Source organism: Drosophila ficusphila, unplaced genomic scaffold (genome assembly GCF_018152265.1).
Source record: "Drosophila ficusphila isolate 14025-0441.05 unplaced genomic scaffold, ASM1815226v1 contig_412, whole genome shotgun sequence".
In the NCBI taxonomy this organism is placed as follows: Eukaryota; Metazoa; Arthropoda; class Insecta; order Diptera; family Drosophilidae; genus Drosophila; species Drosophila ficusphila.
In genome coordinates this window covers 935,081-958,293 of record NW_025064326.1, presented here as the reverse complement: position 1 = coordinate 958,293, position 23,213 = coordinate 935,081, and the positions used below count along the sequence as shown (strand labels likewise).

The 23,213-nt window shown below is 46.8% G+C and overlaps 2 protein-coding genes across 6 annotated transcripts in view; one reads left to right on the top strand and one right to left on the bottom strand.

Moving 5' to 3' along the window:
* The window catches only part of LOC108091465 (1-phosphatidylinositol 4,5-bisphosphate phosphodiesterase classes I and II), a 46,433-nt gene extending 39,477 nt beyond the window's left edge, over positions 1–6,956 (top strand). For 2 of the 5 annotated variants that reach the window (XM_017190677.1, XM_017190679.2), the window contains exons 11-17: positions 1,235–1,383; positions 3,196–3,409; positions 3,476–4,339; positions 4,679–5,144; positions 5,215–5,607; positions 5,676–5,820; positions 5,884–6,956. In XM_017190677.1, the coding sequence (XP_017046166.1) occupies positions 1,235–1,383; positions 3,196–3,409; positions 3,476–4,339; positions 4,679–5,144; positions 5,215–5,607; positions 5,676–5,820; positions 5,884–6,120 (2,468 nt within the window). In that variant the 3' untranslated portion in view covers positions 6,121–6,956. The remainder of the gene's footprint in view (positions 1–1,234; positions 1,384–3,195; positions 3,410–3,475; positions 4,340–4,678; positions 5,145–5,214; positions 5,608–5,675; positions 5,821–5,883) is intronic. The other 3 variants (XM_017190682.1, XM_017190680.1, XM_017190681.1) reach the window with 3 other exon arrangements.
* A 496-nt stretch (positions 6,957–7,452) lies between these two features.
* LOC108091468 (equilibrative nucleoside transporter 1) lies at positions 7,453–11,128 on the bottom strand. Its single transcript, XM_017190686.2, has 4 exons — positions 10,651–11,128; positions 10,100–10,400; positions 9,574–10,044; positions 7,453–9,518 (listed from the first exon to the last, which is right to left on the bottom strand). The coding sequence occupies exons 1-4, from the start codon at positions 10,924–10,926 to the stop codon at positions 9,124–9,126; spliced, it is 1,443 nt and encodes a 480-aa protein (XP_017046175.1). The 5' UTR covers positions 10,927–11,128; the 3' UTR covers positions 7,453–9,123.
* Positions 11,129–23,213: the final 12,085 nt, after the last annotated feature.

The following is a 23,213-nucleotide window of genomic DNA, read 5'->3' as shown; positions in this document are numbered from 1 at the left end:
GAGCCACATGGCCACATGGCGTATGCGTAATGTGGCCCGAATTATGCCTGGCTTGTTCCGGGCTTTTGCCGCTGTTTTCAGCCAGGCACACATATGTTTCGCCTGCCCGCCCCCTTCGGTCTATGAAAAATGCAAATGAGCTCCGCACACGCAGCAGCTGCTCGGGGTTTTCTGCAGAAAGCAGAAAGTTCAGCAGCCAGGAAGGCGGGCTGGGAATATCAAATTCGATGAGCGGGAACGCGGGAGGTGGGAGGTGGCTCTTAATGAACACGATGTTGGGCAAATGCTGGCAAATGGGACGCACTTGGGACTTGAGTGCTCGATATTCACAGCAGCGTAACTGAGCTATTTTACAAGCCGTTTTGCTTTTACTTGCAACATGCCCGCTTTATATCTCATGGCATATTTTAAAAGGAATCTTGTAACTTTAATTGGGGATTTAAGTTGTTGTTCTATATATGACACTTAATAATTTAATACTTGTTCAAATATTTCCAAGAAACGGCAAAGTCGTAAAATAGTGAATCCTTGCAATCAGGAGAACTTTTCAAAGAGTATTCGAGCTGCTCGCTTTGAAAGTTTCGCAACGAAAATGTTGTTTATAAATTTGCCGCCTGACCACTTCCACTTACACTTCCTGTTTGCGAGCTTTGAGGTCCTGCAGGAGCCATTTGCATGCACAGCTGCACAATTTGCCCGGGGGCCCGACATTTGTCGCCGTTTTGCCCGCCACTCCTCCGCTCCTTTAGGGCCACATCCTTCTGGCATTGGCCGGATGACATTTAGCTCATGAATTGCAAAAAGCCAATTTATAAATGCAAATGACTTTGGCCACCCGTTCCCGGGATCCCAGTCTGCGTCCCTGGATCCCAGCCCGCCAGCTGCATCCTCCTCAGCCGCTTCCCGCTCTCCCAGCTTATGTAATTTGATTTATACATATTTTTATTATATTCCATTAGGGCGAAACTGCATTTTAAAAGCACGGCGCGTCCATAACCTAATTGGTTTGGCAGGAAGCGTTGCCGACCAAAGTGTTTATATTTTTACTTTGTGCACTTTAAAATAGAAAATATTACTTCGCGGCTATTAGGTGAAAAATAAACACCAAAGTTCACTTTGGCGGATGATCTTGTTAGAATTAAAAATAAATAAAAATTTAAGTGCATCTGATTGGGTTACCATATTCTATTTGTTGTAACTGAAATGTAATTTATCTACTCGTATGCACTTGCAGTTGATGCCAAGTCGGCGGCGCAACAGGTGGCAGCGGCGGCCGCCCACGAGGAAGGGGGCGTGGCCAGGGGCACCGCCAACGGGGACATTGCAATGGGAGGAGGAACAGGAACAGGAACCGGAAGTGCGGGACACGCACCGCCCCTGCAAGTGAGTATTGTTTGCCCGTCTCATACGAGTAGTAATGTAACGGAGGGTCGGGGGACATGGCACTCATCCACCCATTAATGCCATTGTGGGCGTGGCGCTGGCGTGCCTGTAATTGCATTTAATGGCACCCTCAACTGCGCATATAGAGATATAAGGATCTATGCAACGACTTTCGGTATTTTGCGGTTGCTCTGTTTTTCTGTTTGTTCCTCCTGGTGATGATTGTCACCGGACTCTGTTTGCTCTGTTTGCATACGCAATAATCTTGATGACAGTTCTCGAAAGAGGAATACACAGCCAGAAAATGTTCCAAAGCTAAATAACCTATAAATCATTTGTAAGGTTGCTTGCTGGTTATATTATTACCATATCTATATTGACTATTATTAACCGACCAAAGGAATCACCATCCCTATTCTTATGGTAGTCCCATTATTTTCTCCAAGTGCAGGAGTGTAGGAGCTAGAGAAAAGTTATAAATGAATGCATGGAAATGAATGGAACAGAGTGGATGTGGCTGGCAATGGGAATGTATGTGGCTTGATGACCAGTGACAGTCAACGAACTGTGAGCTGTGCAAATCGGAAGGAGGAAGGAGGAAGGAGGAAAAGGACGAGGCTCCGGCCAAAGGGGAAATGACACACGATATGCTCACTAATCAGAAGTTGGCCCGGCCAACAGTATCGCTGGTGGTAATCAAAACTGAGCCTCGGGGAAATCCCCGCAAAGCAACCGCAGTCGCAACTGAAACGCAAACTAATTTGCCTAAATGCTGGCTAAATTTCAGCCCCCCGAATGCATTTTAATTCGCCAGTATGCCATTAGTGCAGCGTTATAATTTATGATATCCTTTTTTTCAGTTGGTGCCTGGTTGGTTTAGGTTAAGTGGCCGTGTTGCATAATAAATGCCGTTTTGGGAGGCTGGCGCTAATGGAAGTGAAACTTCCGCTGCTCACATGACGGACATTTACATTTTGCTGAGCTCTGGATGCTGTGCATTTTGGGCTCATTAGCCGCTGGGGATTCGCCGGGGTCTTCGTCCTCGGCCAGCGGCACATTATCCGCACTTCCTTCGGCCGCCGGAATTGCGGGGCTTTTATAAATCGATTCCGGAGTGACGTGATTCCGCTGGGAGGAAGGGTAGAGAGCCGGCAGCCGGAAGCCGGAGACCGCAGACCGCCATGTCCTGGTTGTCGTCATGTCGTAAACTTTATGCAATGCCCAGCAATGCATTGTGTGCCTCCCCCCGCCGCCTTTGGCCGCCTTTTCATGGCTTTTCATGGGAGGGGAAACACAATCTGTGCCGTTTTCTTGCCCCGCACTCGCATTATCTGCACACGGAGAAAAATCCTTTACTGGCAATGAATACATAAATACTTTAGCACAAATTAAATTACAACAATTGTGCAGGGACTGAAAAGAGGAATATTTAACACCTTAAATTTTAGAAATACTCGTTTAGTATGAAACATCTAGGAAATAACTAGCAATGCGTTCTTCCTGTGCAAAAAAGTGAAGGGGTGAGCAGGATCTCTGGCATCTACAACATACAATAATGGGTTTCATATTCCATCTGCCGTCCCTTGTTCCTCGTTACTCGTTCGGCGAATGTGACTGAACCTCCGGGGATTCGACCAGCAATGCAATGACATGCAATTTAATAGTTCCGCCCGGGGGTCCCACACTGCGTATACATAATATGCGGCTGGTGACCTCAGGCGGCAAACAAATGGATTAGCCACCCGCAAAATAAGAAGTCAGCTAACCCAACCCTTTCTGCTTGCTCTCTTCCATGTCCGACCGCAAAACCAGCAAATCCGCCAGAGCTCCAAGGACAGCACCGGATCCTCGGACTCGGACAGCTCCTCGGACGACGAATCCCTGCCCAACACCACGCCCAATCCGCCCAGCGGCAACGAGCCGCCGCCGGACAAGGCCCAGAAGGAGACGGAGGCGGGTGCTGAGATCTCGGCGCTGGTCAACTACGTGCAGCCCATCCACTTCAGCTCCTTCGAGAACGCAGAGAGTGAGTACAAGGGATTGCCTACTGAATAATGCTGATTAATCACTTCCTTGCCTGCTCAACTTGCAGAGAAGAACCGCTGCTACGAGATGTCCTCGTTCGACGAGAAGCAGGCGACGACTCTGCTGAAGGAGCGGCCCATCGAGTTCGTGAACTACAACAAGCACCAGCTGTCGCGGGTCTACCCGGCGGGAACCCGCTTCGACAGCTCCAACTTCATGCCGCAGCTGTTCTGGAACGCGGGCTGCCAGCTGGTGGCGCTCAACTTCCAGACGCTCGACCTGGCCATGCAGCTCAACCTGGGCATCTTCGAGTACAACGCCCGCTCCGGCTACCTGCTCAAGCCGGAGTTCATGCGCCGCTCGGACCGCCGGCTGGACCCCTTCGCCGAGAGCACGGTGGACGGGATCATCGCGGGCACCGTCTCGATCACCGTGCTCTCCGGCCAGTTCCTCACGGACAAGCGGGCCAACACGTTCGTGGAGGTGGACATGTACGGCCTGCCGGCGGACACGGTGCGCAAGAAGTTCCGCACCAAGACGGTGCGGGACAACGGCATGAACCCGGTCTACGACGAGGAGCCCTTCGTGTTCAAGAAGGTGGTGCTGCCCGAGCTGGCCAGCATCCGGATCGCGGCCTACGAGGAGGGCGGCAAGCTGATCGGCCACCGCGTGCTCCCCGTGATCGGACTCTGTCCCGGCTACCGGCACGTGAACCTCCGCTCCGAGGTGGGCCAGCCCATCGCCCTGGCCTCGCTCTTCCTCTGCGTGGTGGTCAAGGACTACGTGCCCGACGACCTCTCCAACTTCGCCGAGGCCCTGGCCAACCCCATCAAGTACCAGAGCGAGCTGGAGAAGCGCGACATCCAGCTGTCCGTGCTGACCGACGAGGCCGACGCTGTGGGCACCGCCGACGAGGACCTGTCCAAGTCGTGTGAGTAACCTGCCCTGGAGGCAGTCAGTTCTTCGGTAGAGTAGCACCTCTCACCCACTCCGAGTTACGAGTTGCGATTTGCGATTTTAATTTACCTTCTTTTCTTTCTACTTTTCTTTTTGGTAACGTTTCATATAACTTTCGGTTGTACTTTTGGATTTTCGGATTTGGTTAAACCAAAAACACACCTGACACCTGACACCCACTACCCACCACCTACACCACCAACCCACACCCCACACTCAAACGGTTGACGGACACACAAACTGCACTACCCCGAACCCCGAACCCAATCTTCCCCCGCCCACTCGCTCTGCTCGATTCTGTCTGATCCTCCAGTCGTTTTCGTCCAAGTAGGTGGCCAGAAGAAGGAGCTGCGTCCGGTGGAGTCGCTCGCCACCTCGCCGAAGCACCGGGCCAGCATCTCGGCGGCGGCGGCGATGAGTGTGGAGGTCAGCGCGGACCGCACGGACGGCGGAAGGGGCGAGGACAGCGTCTCGATCGTTGCCCCCTCCATCCAGCACCAGCACTCGCTGGACCAGTCCGTGAGCACCTCCATCCGCCAGGTGGAGTCCTCGCAGTTCGACGTCGACCTGGTGCTGGCCGAGCCGCTCGACAAGATCCTCGAGCACAAGAGCGTCAAGGAGAAGCGGCTCGAGATGGAGAAGAAGCTGGAGGCGCTGCGCAAGAAGCACGACAAGGAGAAGGTCAAGATCGCCGGCCAGAAGGGCAGTCCGCTGGAGGGCAAGAAGCCCAAGTTCGCCATCACCAACAAGCTGGTCAAGCGGCTCAGCACCAAGAGTCTGTAAGTGCGAAGGGGCGGGACTGGGGGATTTGGGGGGCGTGGCACTGCCAGACGACGCCGTTGAAATTAGTAATTGTCTCTCTCCCAACAGCGAGCCGGGCGTGGAGATCCCCGCCTGCCCCATAGACCTGGGCGACAGCAGCGAGGAGAGCGCCGCCGCCGACGCTGGCGAGGATCTGGCCGGCGGGAGCAGCGGCTTGGACGGCGGCACCCAGGAGACGCGCCTGCGCAGCGCCTGCCGGGAGTACACCTCGCAGTACCGCGAGCTGCAGGAGAAGTACCACGAGGCCATCTACGCCGCCGCCGAGAAGGTGCTGAAGACCTCGCAGGCCGGCCAGACCAAGCAGCTGAAGGCCTCGCTGGACAAGGTCACCGGCGAGGTGATGCACCAGCTGCAGGAGGCGCGCCGCAACGAGGTCAAGAACCTGGCCACCGTGCACCGCGATCGGGACGAGCTGGTCAGGTGGGTGTGCTCTTGGACCAGTCAGTCCCCTTGCATTGCGTGTCTAATTTCTAATTATGTATTCGCAGGATGAAGCGCGAGGTGGCCAGCTCCGTGGTGGAACGCGGCGTGGCCGAGCGAGTGCGTCTGAAGCAGACCTTCGACCGGCGCACGGATGAGCTGCAGAAGCAGCACGACTCGGTGCGCAATGCTCTGGCGGAACACCGCTCCAAAGTGAGTGTATCCTAAATAGAAGAGAATCTCGATCAATACTCAAGCAAATCGCTTTCCTCGCAGGCTCGTCAGATCCTCGACAAGGAGGCGGAGTCGCGCAGCTGCGTCTCGAGCAGCGGCTTCCTGGTGCTCTTCCACGGACCCCATCACCACGGCTGCTCGGGCTCCGGCTCGTCGGCCCCTTCCGGCAACAATCTCACCCTGAACCTGGACGCGGGGGCAGCCGGCAGCGGCCACTCGGCCATTTCGCCGGCCAAGTCGCACAACAGCATCGCCGCAGCGGCGGAGATGAAGACGTAAAGTGGGCCTGGCCCCAAGGATTGAGGATTTTCTCCCCGCCCCCGCAACCAACTATCCGTAATCCGTAGGATTAATTGTGGTTCTATAGCTATAGTTGTAGTCTCCAGTATTTGCAGCAGAAACATTGAAAGAATGAAACAGTCTTCGTAGATTTAAGCCGCGGCGGAGTGGCCCCACTCGCACACCCGCACACCTTCTGACGGGAACTGACCTCGACTAGTTCTAATCCAAGCGAAACGCGTTTTCTAACTGAACAAACTAGGTGTAACTCTCTCGCATGTACGTACTATATACGATGTACTTGACTTGTAGCGTATCTGTATACTGTGACTATCGGTGGCTATCCGCGGACGGACTCGGTCCGTCGAACCCCGTCGAACCGTACGGTTTCTTCCTATTCAAACTTCGCTGAAACTCTGAGTGTCTAATTAAGCAGCAAGCGTAACTACGTGCATAAGTATATTTATTTGTCTAATCGGAGGAGGAGGAGCAGGAGGAGGAGGAGGAGGAGGAGGAGGAGGCGAGTGCTCCGTTTATCTAATGCTAATTGTGGTTGTGTGTATTACTCTTTTACGTCAGTTTTAATCGATCTTATTTATACGATTAGTCTAAGGCTCTAAGCTCGCACAAGCTGCGGAATGAATCTCGTGCGCACACAGGGCGGATGCGAATGCGGATGCGGATGCTGAAGCGGACGCGGATGCCAAAGCACAAGTCTAGGCCAACACTTAGTCAATTGTTTTTCAGTTGGTTGCTATTTATTCTTGATTTAGTCACTGCTCTTATGTTAATTAAGTTGCGAGAAGGCTCCAATAAAACTCTATATCGAATTGTTTTCCCTATTTTACAATTTCTATACGTCCAACGCACAAACACACACACGCACAGACGACGTCGCACACAACCTACAACACCAAAAAAAACAAAAGAAAGGAAACCAATACGAACGGCACTTTGCAGTTTGCGGAGAACCACGCCAACGCATGTGTGACTCTCAAACTGTAGACTCCAGCCGCAGTCTCGAGACAATCAAACAATAAGATATGCAAACTGATGAGTGTACTTAACCTTCGTTGTAGACCAGACGCCACTCCTTAGGTAATCGAACAAGAACTAGAATCAAACGAACCCAAGCTGCCTTGTAACGAAATCCAAAATTCAAGCATAGCCCACAACACACAAACGAGTACGTAATCTAAACGAACACTATGAGAATAATCAAAACAATGTTGAAAGGACATTTCACTGGACGGCAAAACCACCTTAGATGTTGTAAATCCCCGTATCTCTTACTCGAAACCGACTCAACCGAGCCCGCTCTATTTCCCAATCGATGTTGTAGTTTTTGGTGTGCGTGTGTCGTAGATTCCATGTTAAGATTGTTCCCAAGATACGATATGTATATCCACATAGCAACAAGCAATATCCAGAGTATCCAGAGTGCGTGTTTCTCCGATCGATCGGTCGGTCGGTCGGTGTTGGTTGTCTATCGTCTAACTCGTTCAGTGTCTATCTCTGTGTAACCGTGTAATTGGCTTGACTTATCCAATTCAGCAGCATTATCCAGTTCGAAATACATAGTTTTGGTGTTGTACGTATGTAAGCATTACCCGATCAACTATATCTGCATCCGTATCTGTGTGCTGTCGATGTTGTTCGCTTTCCCTACCCTTGATGTTGATGTTGTAGTTGCTTTCTTAACCGCAGACTATCTTTTGCATGCCACCCGCTCGATTACCTTACACCCACTTCAATCAAGGCTTTAATCGATGTTCGTTGTTTACGTGTGTTTGTTAAGCTAAGTTAACGGTAAACTCATAACTTATACGAAAATGAAATTTAATTGAAAAGCAAGTCGGTGTCAAACACCAGAAAACCCGAAGAGCAGCGTAAGATTTCGAAGGAAACAAAGAATGAATAAGGAAAATAAATACGGAAACATTTAGGCCATAAAGGAGGAGCAGAAAGACACATTTTGAGCAGAGCAACTGACGAATTTGTTGTTGCCTATATCTTAAACTAGTTAAATAAATGTTAGACTTACCCTAGAGTTATACAAAAATCGACATACATGAGAAGCCGAACCCCATTGTTGCAATAATATTGCCGAGGCACTTATAAAACGTTTACCGAAACCAATAACTCTCGATGTTAGCAAGAATTTAAGATAAAGTTTACTCAAAACTAGTAAAGTGAATCCAAATTAACAAGATACACCAAGTAAAAAGTGTCGCCCTGAAACTGAAAGGAGGTTAACAAAGTTCTGCAAAGCATTCGATGTTTGAAATATTTTTTTGGAAAGGTGATTATTCCTAAAAGTCTGAAACAATCATTCCGAGATCTCTTTGTTCCACTGTTCCCCACAGGTTTAAAATGTGAGAAGGGTCGGGTTTCCAGCAACCCAAGTCAGTCAAAACCTTGTTCTTAAATGTAAGTCGTGGTAGCCCCCCGATTACTTAAAAACTGTGCTTTCATAAAATTTGATCTATTTCATAGCCTTTAAAATCGTACCTCAAAGTGCAGGGCGGTAAACAAAAGTTCAATAAAAGTGTGTACATCTTAAATCAATTGCAGTCAACTTTTACAATGGAGTTCATTAGTTAAATCAAAGAATAATGTCAAAAGGAAAACAAATAAAATTAATCCACATTGTTGTTGTGATCCGAAGAAAAACTAAAAATAAACGTTAAACCTAAAGAATTTCAGCGTTTTTAAATTTGTTAAAAAATTTGTTCTTATTTTAAGCAAATCTTTAAAGCTTACATCTACACAATATTATAACGTACATTGGTAAAAAAAAACTTTGACAAACAGTTAAACATGGGATATCTTGAAAATTCGTGGCAATTTGGAGCACTAAAAAGTTTTTACAAACAGAATTGACTTTAAGAACATTGCTTAAATTTACGATATGTAACAAATATCAGGTAAAATAAGACTTTAAAGCTTAAAGATTCAATCATTTCCTAAGGCACCATCTGCAGACTCATTGTTATAGCGTGATCACAGCATCTGAACAAAGACCAAGCTGAGCAGCGATCCCACGGCCATGCCACAGCTCAGAGCGGCAGCCATAATCGAGGAAGCCAGCTCCTTCTCGTGCTGTTTCACGCTCTTGGGCGCCATTATGAGCAGTATGTTAGTAAAATACCCATTTGACAATGCAAACACAACCATCATCGCGATAAAAGTGTAGTCGTGCTTCACCAACACGGGCATAAAGTTGTGCTCGCTGGAGTTGGAGCACAGGAAGAACGGAACGAACACCATGCGCGCTACAATGAATAGCAGCGAAGTGTTCTGGTTGATGGGTCGCTCCAGCCAGCCGGCAAAAAGCCGCCCAAAGTAGTCGCCGCAGTTGAAGATCAGATAGTTGACCACGGGTAGGTAATAGACATCTGAAAGGAATCTGTTGAGGACATTGATTTTAAAGGTGGAATGTGTATAGCTCACCTGTCCACTCGTTGTGGCCACCCTCAGACTGCATTAGCACTGTAACCGCCGGATAGACAGACAGTGTCGTTACGTAGAGCAGTGCGAGGCAGACAGCATGCAGATATATCTTCGACATGACCTGCCGCAAAATTGGCTCAAGCGTCAGACCCTCGGCTCCTTCATTGCGGCTGTGCGAGGGCACCGCTCGGATTACCTTGTACTTGTCGCCGCCCTCCAGGTAATACTTGAAAAAGGGCTTCCGCGCCAAGATCACATAGCAAACTATGCAGAGCAGGATGAGCACTCCGCCCACGATGAAGAAGATGAAGGCGGTGGTATTGGGGCCCGTGTCAAATGCGAGCACGAGGATGAAGGCCAGGGCCGTGAGAATGCCGCCCAGAGCCTGCCCGCTGACCACGGCGGTAATGAATTCGGAGGGAAACAGGCCTGCGACTCCGTAAAGGGCTCCCGACATAGTAGCCGCAGAAACTAGAAAAGATGAATATATTATGTTTTATTTGTTAGAATTTGATCGAATACCCACTATTTAACAGCACCACGATGATGAGCGTGATCAGGAAGAACTGTTCCTGCCACGAGTCAGTGTTGACTTCAACAAAGCCGGTGGTGACACCGAACAACACGAGGATCACCCATAGCGTTCCCAGCATCTTGGTTCGAAGGGACACAAGGTGACCGTAGATGGCATTGAGCAGTAGAAAGGTCGTGCCCGAAATAGTGGCCGTAAGAGCCAAGTCGCAGGTGAAACTCTTTTGTAGCGGGGTGAGCTCCTCGTCCAGATCCGTGTAGTTGAGAGAGGTATTGCGAAACTTATACTTCCAGTACTGAGAGAGGGAGACAGAAAGATGGTTAAAGCCTGAATCAGCGAAAACAAAGAAAATTCGAAAAGAGTTATCGTCTCAGCGTAAGTCGTAAAAAAAACAATAGCAAAGCTGATAAGCTGCGCGCCTTAGAATTGCGCTTGGCCCAGTTGCTCCCTTGTTTGGAATCCACATATGTGTACGTCCGAAGTTCATGTCACTTGACTAGGAGGATGCGGGTGTGGTGTGGAAAATTTCCATTCATTAAACTTACGTCTTCGGCGGTCACAAAGAAGTTCCACGGTGTCATGGTGCCGATTCCGAGAAGGTAGAACACGAAGTAGGTGAAGAGCCTGCCGCTTCTGGGTTCGTTGGACACCAGGACCACTTCGTCCTGCTGGCGCTCCAGCAGACACCGATCGTCCTCCAATAAATAGTCCTGGTGGTCTTGCGGGCGAAAGGCGGGCACAAAGCTGCCATCCGTGCCCAGGATCTCCTCATCCTCGTCCTGGGAGACCACCAGTCTTTGTGTGTCGCTGCTGCCTGGCATCGAATCGCACTATAGTGCTCGCCGTAAATAAATCATTAATAACTTTGAGTAATCTCGTGTGGGAACAGCTGGTTCTTGCAGAAGTAGTTGTGTGTTTTAGGTTGCAGATCCAAGCAAAGTTCTGTAATCTAATGAGAATTTTTTTAACAACAACAATATCATTAGAAAAACAATGAATAGTAAATTAAAGTTATCCCTAATTTTCCCTACAAAACTTTTTCTTGCACCATGCTTAAAATTGGTTGAAGTCTCGGATAACGTTAGAGTAAGACAAGTGAGTTTATATTCGATACAGTCGATAGTTCGTACCGCAACTAAGTTGGCAGGGCTTGGCGCGCAAAGTTATTGGATTTAAATAACATTAAATATGTTCCTTCTATTTCCCCTTCCGGGGGCGATGTAATTGCATTTCATTTAACAAACGAGGAGAGCATCCACCTCAAATCCTAATTTAATTGCCAGCCAATGCAGCAACAATGCAAACACCGATATCAAGCAGCCCCTAGATGATGAATGAATGCAATTTGTATTTAATCAATAAGCACGCCCCGCAGTGTTTTAAATCAGCGCACAGCTTCGTTTTACGGCTTAGCGCCAGTCGCAGGATGCGATACGCCCACCCGCCCCTCCGCCCATCGCGCAGTTGGGAAATTTTAATTGGATTTGTATTCGCGATCGTCTGAAACCCGTTTACACATGCTCCTTCCCCTCCGGCCGCCTGTCCCCCTTTCTTTCTGGCTGCCCCAATGGCCGGGACATAAATTTATTTTTAATTTACTTATGCGCGAATTTCCGAGCTCTGCCCTGCGGTTGTTTGATTTGCGAATTAAACCGAAAGGGTGCTGCGAAAAGGAGCAGCCAGAAGATCGACTCGTTAGCGCTGTTGGCCAAGAGGAAAGGAAGGCTATTGCTGCGACTTCGATTGTCATCGCTGGCCTGCAAATTAGATTAGTTCATAATGATCGCGAGGGGGTTTCGTATCCCAGCGAGAGGCGTGTCATCTCATTAATTCCGTAAAAACGCTCCCCAACTCCAAGCCCAATCAATCTCCCGAGATGATTCCGATTCCCCCAGATTCTCAGGGGCCACACACTCAGCCTCGGCCGGCTGGCAATTTAAAAATCACATTAAATTAGTCAGCAAGAAATCACCGCAACGAAACCATCAACAAATCATCCCAAATTAAATTCATTCACGGAGTGGCAGTGGCAGTGGACGTGGATGTGGATGCGTGGATGTGGATGTGGACGGGCTGATGAGTAGCCAGTCGGTTTGAGCAACTCATCTCCCATTCATGCCAACGGGTAGCACTCGTAGATCGAGCTCGGCTCACTAACAGACTTGGCAATTAATAAAAATGTAAATTCAATTAAATTTATATGACAGCTGGCTGTCAGAAGAGCTCAAATTAAAAATTACTAACAAGACCTGTTCCACATCCGAGCCGAGAGCTACTCGAACGTACATACCAACAACAAACCAACTTCCCCGTCGAGGGAAGCTACTTGGCGAAAAGCCTCGGGTGCAGGCCACGCTTAATTAAAAATCCAACAACTCCGGCTCACAGACGAAGATGAGATGGAGATTGGCCGGCCGGTGGATATGGACACCCCTCCCCACACCCGGACAATTCTCATTTGCCGGACCTCAATTTGAGTGACGTCCTCCGACCACCAGAGGTGATCGTGGCTCTGCCCCGCGATCTCTTCTCTGATTTTTTGGGTAGCCAAGTGGCAGTTGTTTGGGCCGCTTGACAGCCGCCGTTTAGCATGAAAAGAGGGGGAGAGAGCCCCGTTTGGCTTGTTCTGAGCCGAGATATATCTTTTGGAAAATTACAATCCGAAGCTACGTTTTCTATTAAGGCCCCGTAGTTGGATCAACAGTTTAAGTAAGATATTTCTTCTAGTTCCGTAGATATGTTTGAACTAGTTATGTAAAGATCGAGGCCTTCATGTGCCAAAAAGACTCTGGCTTTCTTCTGGCCTCTTTCGCATGCCTGGCATCCGTTACTCTTGGCTCATCGCTGACCGGCGGATCACCCAGAAAGGAGATGAGAAGATTTCGCTAATAGCGGAAGCCCTGGGCCAGCGATTCCAGATCCGAGTCGGCAGTGCAGAGGGACCGCCTAGTAATTAATAAATTAAAAACAAACCAACACGCACATGACATCGGGAGGAGGAGGGAGCAGAAAATTAGCTGAGAGGTAGAATTAGGCGGGCCAAAGGATAATCAAATGCTGATTTATGGCAATTTCTTGATCCCCCCGGCAAACCTGCCTCACCCTCAACTTCCGGTGTCAGAAATTAACGAACGTCAGCTGTGTGAGGTCCTGGCGCTCCGACTGACCCTTTTCCACGTTCTGATGCCCCCGCATACGTGTGTGTGTGTGTAAGGCGTGTGTGTGTGAAAATTAGTAGCTAATTTGGCTTGTCATCATTATCGTGTGTTGTGCAAACATTTGTCCGTCTGGCTGACATGGTGAGAGCTCCGCTGGTTGGGATCTGCTGGATGGGATCCGTCGGCTAAGCAGGAGAGCTCCAACCAAACAAGCCGAGCATGACTGGGCATGGGCTTTGCTGTAGGTCGGCCCCTCCCCCTTTTCGGGGGTTCACATGGTCATAGTGGGTTATTAATTGAATTCCGAGGCACTTACAAGGGAGTTGAGTGAAATGAGATGAGGTCACCTGACCGCGATCAGCTCGCCATGGAAGTCAATCAATGAAAGTTTGTTTCACAACCTATAATTAACCGAAAAGCTTGTGTTAACAATAAGTGAGCTAAAATAATAAAAACTGGGTTCAGTTCAGAATTTTATTCTGTTCAAACTTTCCAAATTATGATTGTGTAAATATGTTTGATTATAAGAAATTATTTTGAACATAATTGAAAAAAATTTGGAAAATTTGTGACACTTAGATTTCAAATACCAGGCCAACAGAATGCATTAGTTGGCATTTTTTGGCAGTATAAATTTTCCATAAAAAATATGTGGCATACTTTTGGGAACAATTGGAAAATCCCGAAAAAAAGAGCAACCGCCTTCTATTGCATTCTGATCGCCTGGTACTTCAAAGTGAGCTTTGGTTGGATATGTTTCTCTTGGCCAAACAAATTCAAACCCCCAAAAAGAATAACACAATTTCAGTGGTTCTAGTTTATTAACATATATAATACGTGTATTAAATATAAATATTCCCTAGGCTTATTCTGCACATTTTGGGACAATCCACGTCTTCTGAGTCCTAATGCTTAAATGCGAGACTAGTCAATGAACTATTGTTAAAGTAAGAATCCTACGCTGTGTTCCCGTTCACTTCCTAGGGAATAACTCTGGATGACTCCGACGACCAGTTCGCAGCAGACCTCTTCTCTATTCTTCGCCACAGCCATGACCTAAGATAAGGTTAAAAAAAAAGATTGCATTAGTTATCATTAGTTAATCTTATAAATTTTTGTCGTTTTTTCCTTTCCAAATTTCCAGAAAATGGGTTTGCTAAACATTGACCACGATTCACTAATTCTAAGTCATTAACTTTTCTAATTTGAATAAGATTTTGAAATGGCCAAACAAAGTATAGTTTTGGAAACCAAAGAAGCCCAACTATCTATGCCACCGAATGCAATTTAATTGTAATTTAACTGATCCCATGACCCCTCATCTCTGACTGCTGTCAAAAATCCGGGAAATGGCCTTTTTAGAAAATGGCTTAAATCCAGCAACTTTTCTTTTCATTTAAGATGGTCTTTTGGCTAATGGTCTTAAAGCTAAAAAAATTTCCTACATTTTTTGTATTTTGAGCCTCCCATTATTACACTCCATATTATAACAGCTTTTCGAAGTGTTTCGGCCAAAATACGATATTATATCAACTTATCTCTTCTAAGAAAACCTATATAATTGCCAATATTCATTTTGTGGAGCCCAGTTAAGATAGCTAATTAAGCATTTCAAACCCAGTCAAGCGTGGCCCTCATTCAATGCCGCATTTAAGAAGCTAACAATCTTGTGAGCTGTCCAATTAACAGCGGCATTCTGCATATTCATGATCCGTTCGATCAATAATCGTCGATCGCGGCGATCGACCCACGCCCGATTCAAAGCGGTAACTTTGGGGGCGTGTCCCGATATTAAACGTTATTCAAAATTATGCAAATGAAGGCGAGACATGTCAAAATGATTAAGTCTCGAATGCTGGGAGCAAAAAAGGAAAGAGGGTTGAAACGAAAGACTTAGGCAACGAACTCGTTTTGGCAGCTCCAAGCGGAAACGAGAAGCGAAAAAAGAGAGACAGCGAGAGCGACACTGCTATAAATTGATTCATAATTCGCATTCAAACGATTAATGCTAATCAAATTAATTAAACAGCCGCCCCAGCAATAATATGCATTTTAATGATTAATGAGGCAAGGCCCGTCGTAATCTCGACTCTCAGGCAATTAGCCAAGTTCCTTTCGCGATTGCTGGCTAAATATATGCCTTGATTTCGTTTCCGCCCGTTTCAAGTTCAATGACAGACGCCAAAACACCGAAAATCGGCGAAAAGATTACTCTAATCAAGTGTCTGACCTTAAGCGAACCTTTTCCCGGATAATGCGGCAAATGAATGGACCTTAATCACATTAGAAACAATTTCCTTCGTTTCGTACGTGAGGAGGCTCCGAAAATTGTGGCCAATTTCGCCGAGGGAAGTGTGCGAAAATGAGAAATCGATTTTGATTACAAGCCACAGAAATTGCAATCGAATCGCCCGAGGGCGTGGCTCCCGCTGATTTATTCTGCTCTCCGAAAATTCGCGATTTCGCGGAAAGCAAACACAAATCGAAGCTTACACGAGTCGAGTGTGTAAATTTACCTCCACTCAGCGAACTGTTCGGCGGCATTAAAAACCCCCCCACGTTTACATATCAATTTGAGTGGCAAGCAGCCTGCTAAGCTGGCCAGAAAATAAATTGGAATATATTTTGCACCCCCCAAAAGCCCTCGAGCCCCTCCACGCCCCCACACACCACTTCTCGGGACGTGCAAAATACTTTTTCGAGTCGTGGCGCTAATCAAATTTAGAAAAAAGAAACCCGAACCAAAAAGGCGAGGAACGAACTGCGATGTGGCAGCAGTGAAACTTATTCAATTACCCACTTTGGGGCTCATATGCATTCAAATTAAATTATGCTGCAGCAACACCAACAACAACAACGCCAGGACAATGCAATAACAACAATGTTGGCCGTGGCTATTACAGCCATAAACCCGACAAACACGAATCGCGTGCAGAAACAATTTAAAAAACAATCAGCTCTGCCAATGGCACCGTAAAATATATCAAACGGCCGAGAGACCAGATCCCCGACCTCGGCCATGGAGTGCAGTCTGCCACCCACTATAGGTTATAGGGAATATCGGGGCACTCCGGGAACATCGGGGCACATCGCGGATAAGGGAACTGGGAACAGCAGACATCTGTGACTGGCGGCCACTTTAACACTTACCCCAAAATGGTAAAAGTTTAAGTAAACAAAAGCTGAGTGGAATGCTCGAAGGTGGAAATGCTCTACAGGCAGGGAAATCGGAAAGCGGGGTCTATTGAGTACAGCGATGAACTGGGTATGAAACCTCTCAAGCCCTAATTAGTTATTTAACTTTACCAATATCCTTTAAGGCTGACTATTCAGTTATTCAATTAGAATTGTCTTAAGTTATATTGTACTTTGTGTTTAATCAAGCGACTTTAACCCCATTTTGTTTATGTTTCTTATAAACATTTTATGGAAATATCATAATTAGTATAATAATTTCTCACGTCAATAGTTTGTAGAATATTTACTAGTCGTCTAGTTTTAACATCTCTTTTTTCGGCCCCTTTTATGCGTTTCATTTTGATTTCATGTAAATTGCCTGTCGACGACAACAACACCAAACACCAGCAGAACAACAACACAGACAGCTAAGCAACAACTACAACAACCAGAAACCACGACAGTGAACAACTTCCCACTCCAACAAAGAGTAACTCTCTTCGGAGTGGAGCTCCCCGATTGGCAGACTTCTCCAAAGGGGGCGTTGCCCACCAGAGCAAGTTAAAACGATGGGAGCAAGGGAGAAAGAGAGGGAGAGAGCGAGAGCGAGAGAGGAAGGCAGGTGTCGCCGGTGCAATTTGGAGCGGTGCCTCCGCCTAATGGAAGAGTTGATTTTGAGTCAAATTAAATAAGCTACCTCTGGGATTGTTTCACTGTTTGTTAGGGTTTCTGATTACCAACGAAGTGGTGGATAAAAAGGGCAATAAAAGAAAGAGAGAGAGTAAGAGAGAGAGAAAAGTAAATAAAATAAAAGCGACGGCAAACGAAACTCTCATACCTATTGAATTTGATGTAATAAGTTTTATTTAGAGTCTTAAGATTTTACGTTATTTACAATTTACTTAAACAATTATCTTTTGAGAAATTCTTTAAATCATGGGTTTTGCCATTATGGGTTTTGCCATTAATAACTTTTTACCTCCCAATAATAGCGACACTGCCTCCTCGGCACTCGGAAGCCCCCACCACTTAGCTCTAATTGAATATGCATTGCTAAATGACTGTCAACTGGTCGCACACTCTCCATACAAAGTAGGTGACACCTAAAACCGATCCGGCCAGCGATCCGCCGATCGATCGATCCATCGATCCATCGATCGCCGATCAGTTTGGCTCTCTTCGGAAGAACTCGTTTCGACCAAGTCCATCTTTGGGTTCCCAGAACGTTGAGTGGATGCCGATGTCCGGGGATCGAGCACTGAGAATCGAGAACCGAGGGATCGAATGCCAATCACGCGTCAATTGCAAAGGCCAATGGCCATAAAGACGCGGTCTCCGATCGCGAGATGTACCCAGATGGAGATGGAGATGGCGAAACGCCTGTCAATGTTGATGAGTTGATTCTGCGGCTGACAGCCCGAGATCCTTATGCAGGAGCACTCCATCCCGCCCCGCTCCCCGCTCCCCAATCTACCCAATCCCCCAGTGACTAATGCTCCGTCCGAGGGCAACCTCCGCTTATCTTTGTTGGGCGGCTCTCGATGGCTTTACGATCCGTTGTTTTGGGCTATATCGAACTCCCCGAGCTGTGATACAGCCATTAACAATTTATTAGAGTTGTCTATCCCGTGTTTTCGGCTGTCTCATGAGTCACGTGCGGGCTTTCGATGGGTGGCCGTGAGTCAGTGATCTTTCGGGGGCCCATTACGCTCACCTGCCCCAAGAACTCCTCCCCTTATCGGACTCCAATTCAATTAAGCGAACAATCAATTATGATTTGTCACGCGAGCCCCGAAAATAAGTCGCAGGTTTCAGTTTCAGACAGCTCCCTCCGGTTCCTTGTACTCCTCTTATCGCGAAAAGCGGGCCTCTCGTTTTATGTTCGACATTTCTTAATTATTGATTCTATGTTTTCGCTACCTTTTGAAGATTGAAACATGTGTTCCGGGGCCGCGACTACGAAGCGGAAATGAAATTAATTGGAAAAGTGCGTAAAGCAAAGGAATATTTGAGAGTAGGCTCAAGTAGAGTGAGGTCACCCACTGGTAGTACAATTATCAGATACCCCGATGTAGTGGTAAGATATGGAATATCAAAATGAAATCTATAAATACAGTCAGCAAGCTCCAATCTTAAAGATATCCTTTATTTCATTATTACCTTCAGAAAGAGCACATGATCAGTACCATAACATGGCTCCAAGATAGCAACTCACCAGAATTGAGATCTCATTGGGTTTCTCCTTCCAATGGCAACGGCGAAAACCCCTTGACATGTACACTTCGTGACCCAGTGAACCGCGTTTGTAATGCTATCAATAATTAAGTGCCACTGCCACCTCGAACGGACAACGCTGTGGCAGCTTCTGGAGAGGAATAGCAACTGGATCTTGAACAGAGGTAAGGACGGAAGGGAGTCTACGAAGAGGAGACCCCAGAGCTTGGGGTTCGAGGCACGGGGCCAACGAATTCTTAATAAGCGGCGGCTGCTGCATAAATTTGCAGCCAAAAACAAACATTCCAATCGAATGGGTTCGCCAAAAAAGGAATGCGTGGAGTAGCAACTGGGGAGTACCCTCTAAATGGACTTTGACCAATGCCAACTGCTAATAATTATACGTTTAATCATTTGTATTTACAAAGTATTTTACTAGAGTTGTTATTTGAAGGTGAAATAAAACTCTAAAACTCTATGGAATTTGTATAGTTTTGTTGGGCAAACACATCCTGGGGCCATCATACCCTCACCAAAAAGGAGTCGTTTCCACAGACAGTGCGTAGCACACGCAATGCAAAAATCTTGTTGCAAGCTGTAACAAGTGGGCGGGGCCAGGGAGGGGGCGGGTGGGTCTTGCAACATGTGCAAATGCGCATGCGTAATTATTGAAACAAGTTAATTACTGCGAAGGTGCCTCCGACTCCGACTCCAACTCCGACTCAGACTCCAACTCGGAGTTGCACTTGGACTGCGGCGGGTGCGGACTTGGCGAGCATTCGATATTCGATTAATATATGCACGGCAGCGCATTCCAGCGTTGTCCGCATCGAGCAGCAGATCCTTTTAAGGCCGACTGGCCGGGCTTTGGGCCAGGACAGTTGCCTGGATCGCTGGATTGCTGGGTTGCAGCTGCAGCAGCGTGATCAAAGTGTGAAATGACTTGTTGCTGTGTGATACCTGAATACAAATTGCTTGATGCCTCGCCGGCCAGCCAAAACCGATCTCACTCCGCTCTATCGCCGATCGGACCTTAATTAAGTTGTTCTCCGGCGGCTTCTTGGGAAGCGGGCCTAGAGACTTTCCCGATAATCACTGACAAATGGTTTCAAGCTAAATAAAATTACCGATAAGTCTAACGATCCAACAATCTCATGGTGTCACTTAACAACCTCTAGCAACGAACGAAAAATAGGCTCGATCGAGTGACCTCTAAACGGGTATTGACAATCATGCATTAGCCATACTAAAAGTAGTCAAAACGACTAGCTCAAAGTGGCCAGAAATCAATAATACTTATAGGAAATACGCACTGAAAGATTACATTTCGAAAACCCACGAGTAAAAATAAACCAACGAATCCTAATTAAAAGCATACGAAAGTTGTGTTCGTTTTGATAACGACATGGCTGCGATTAAAAAGAGGGCTCACCGCGATGAGTGGCCAAAACCACAGAAGCCATTTGAGATTATCTCACTTCGGACAGCGAGATATGGCCCCAAAACGGACGTCAATCATATTCAATTAAAATCAATTTGTCTGTCGTTTTACGCTAGAAATAAATAAATAAGTGACTAACAATGGGAGATGACCTCGTTTGGGGTCCGATTTGATCGGGGGTTTGTACCCCTTCCACTCCGAGTTGTCCACTGAAAAGTTCCCCCAAAAGGTTGGCCAGGAGAAGTTCCATTTGCACCTCTGAAAAGATACGAATCCAGTATCGAGTACCTCGCAAAGAGGAGTAGTAAATCCCCGTGAGCACGCCTCCGTAACAGATGGCAATCAAAGCCGCAGCCCCGATCCCCAATTAGCTAATAGAAAAGAAGCCCCGCCAAGAGAATAATACCCGAATAATACCGGAATAGCCGGCGAAGAGGGCCGAGATCGGCGCACCATGGGCCGTCTTTGTTATGGCCAACTAATTATGGGAGTCTATCGATTAATAATAAAAGGAGTCGCCATGGTAGTTCCACTTTATTTGCATTTTTAATTTGTTCCTAATCAAATATTCATCTCTCTGTGCATCTCACGCTGTGTCACTTTATGGCACTTGATTTATTCGAATCTCCCCTGATTAATTGGAGCCGACTCGCGGGAGAAAGTCGGCGAGAGAGAGCCTCTTACCACTATTGCCACTATTAGGGCTCGTTAAGAGAGTTTGGCGGGAGGTGCGTCCTACATTCTCATTTGCTACGGTTTATTTTTACGCTTGAGCCGCATAATTTAATAACCCTCACCTCGGGGATCGAGGGAGGGAGGGAGGGGGATACCTATATGGGTGCTGGCCCGTTCCGAAGACAAATGGGTTTATTATAAGTATGATGGCTCGAAAAATTTATGCGCGCTATTAAATTGTTTATTAAACGGCCGCACCAAGCCACAAATGGCGAAAAATAAATCGCTTTTCACTCCACACAATCTCGACGAAGAAATAAGGAGATGCAGAAGTCGGGAGCTACTGCTCGGGCTGTTGATGAACTCATTTGTCAACGTCACCTTGCCGACTCGGCGGCCTCCGGTCTCCCTGATCTCCCTGCGAGGTAACCCCAGCCCATCTATTTAATTACCAATATATGTTGGCAAGTGGCCTCCACATAATTGCATTGGCTCCCACCACCTCTTTGGCCGGCTGTTAACTTGCTACAGTGGGGCTAAGTCTGGGGAGCTACTGAGTAGCATTTAAGTTCCTTTTCGAGATAGTATATTTCAAGGAATGAAATCTCTGGGTATAGAATCTCTGATATAAAATAAAATAGACTATTTAAATGTACCAGTTACTCACTACTCACTCACTAATCTCTAAAGACATTAGAGTTTGTATAATATTTGTCATGTGGTTTGGCTAGTCTTCACTGTACCCTAAAGACGTCAGTGACCACCAAGCTTGATTCTTTGCCAAACGGAAGCCGAGCTTAGCGCGAAATTAAATTTAAGTTGCGGCTCTGAAGAGGCTTGCAACTCATAAACGGGGGGCAGCTGCCTCCGGTGCTCCTCCGCAGAATGAGTGACTGACGGACTGGCTGACAGCCACGTATGAAGTTTACATTCATTAGCTCGTTATCAATCTTTATGCCCCGAGCGGCCAGCTCTTGGCTCGGCTCCCTTTGGACTTGCAACTAATTACAAAAAGTAATTATGCTTGAACTCCGGCTTAAGCTGCAACGGCGCCACAAAGGATTGAATGGTGTAACGAGTACTCCTCCAGAGGCCGTGCGAAATCAATAAATTAAATATGCAAACTGGCCATCGATTGGGAAGCGGAGGAGCGCAGCAGTGGAAAAGGAGCCAGCACCAGGCAAACACTCCTAGATTAACGAGCCACAACGCACACCCAAAAGGGGCGTAACCCCCATACGGAAGCCAGTCGAAAGGGGAAGAGGGAAGAGGGAGGGGGCAGCGGCACTCAACATCATTTACAAGTCAATAAAATCAATTTGGGCTGCCGAAGAACAAACAAATTGCCGACAGGCAACAACACAATAGCACACAGGATATTAGCATTAGGGACCGCACGTCCATATATCTCCTATCTTTTGGTATATGGCCGCGGAGCAATTATAATTCTAACGATCCCCGAACGGAGCAGAAGGCTTCTTCGGTTCCCGTTCCCGAGTTCGATCCACCAGAAGCCGGCCTCTAATTAATCAATTATATAAAACACAACTAATGCGATGATCGCAGCGGTGTGGGGAAGGAGAAGAGGAAGAAAATGAAGGATAAGGAGAAGGATGGTAGAAGGGATAAGCGAGGACTCTGATCCCAAAAGGCTGGATATCGACAGCTGCCACTGGTAAAAAGTAAAGTTATAGTAACTCGTCGGGAAATCCATTTATTTGGTAGATAAGGAGACGATTACGGACAAGCGATGACTTTATTTCGATCAGGGTCACATTCCTTCGATTAAGGTCACCTCTGGTGGTCACTCATCAGTATTATAATCTATTTATTTACTAGTAAATACTTTATCTTTTTAAGCTTTAGGGTCCACATCTTCATATTCCCAATGTACAACCGATTAAACATTTCAAGTATGTTTAATTAACCATCGGCAAATAATTACGAATTTTATACGGCATTTTATTCCACATGGATTCCCAAAATTTCTACTTCAATTGGTCTGCAAAATTGTAATTATATTTAATTCCAGCGAAACAATATAAAGATAAATTTTAATAATTTTAATTGATGCGCATTAAACTCGAATTATCCGAAACATGCATTTTTTGTTTTGCCAAATTCAGCAAAACGGTCGAAATAAAACGAAATCCATGGCTGGATTCCAAGGGGGTGGGGGGCTAAGGGGGCAATTAAGACCACAGTCGGTACACGCACTAATTACCAAAGCATTTCACATTTTTATTTTGCAAGAGAGAGGGGGGTTGGGGGAAAACTGGAGGCCATGAGAGAGTTTCCACAATTAGATTTACGAACAAATGAAATTACTTCGCTTTCGTTTCAATTGCTGCCTGCTTATTGGCCAGGAATGTGTACCTGTACGTGTACGTGTACATACATAATCAGCCAAGCAGAGGAGCCTTATCGCGGGCTGGAAATCTGG

Excerpts from the sequence above, each read along its gene's own strand:
- LOC108091468 (XM_017190686.2), bottom strand. The coding sequence starts at position 10,926 with ATGCCAGGCAGCAGCGACACACAAAGACTGGTGGTCTCCCAGGACGAG. Across the intron at positions 10,401-10,650 it reads TCTTTGTGACCGCCGAAGAC|TACTGGAAGTATAAGTTTCG; the intron begins GTAAGTTTAATG and ends TCCCTCTCTCAG. Across the intron at positions 9,519-9,573 it reads TGGCCACAACGAGTGGACAG|ATGTCTATTACCTACCCGTG; the intron begins GTGAGCTATACA and ends GATTCCTTTCAG.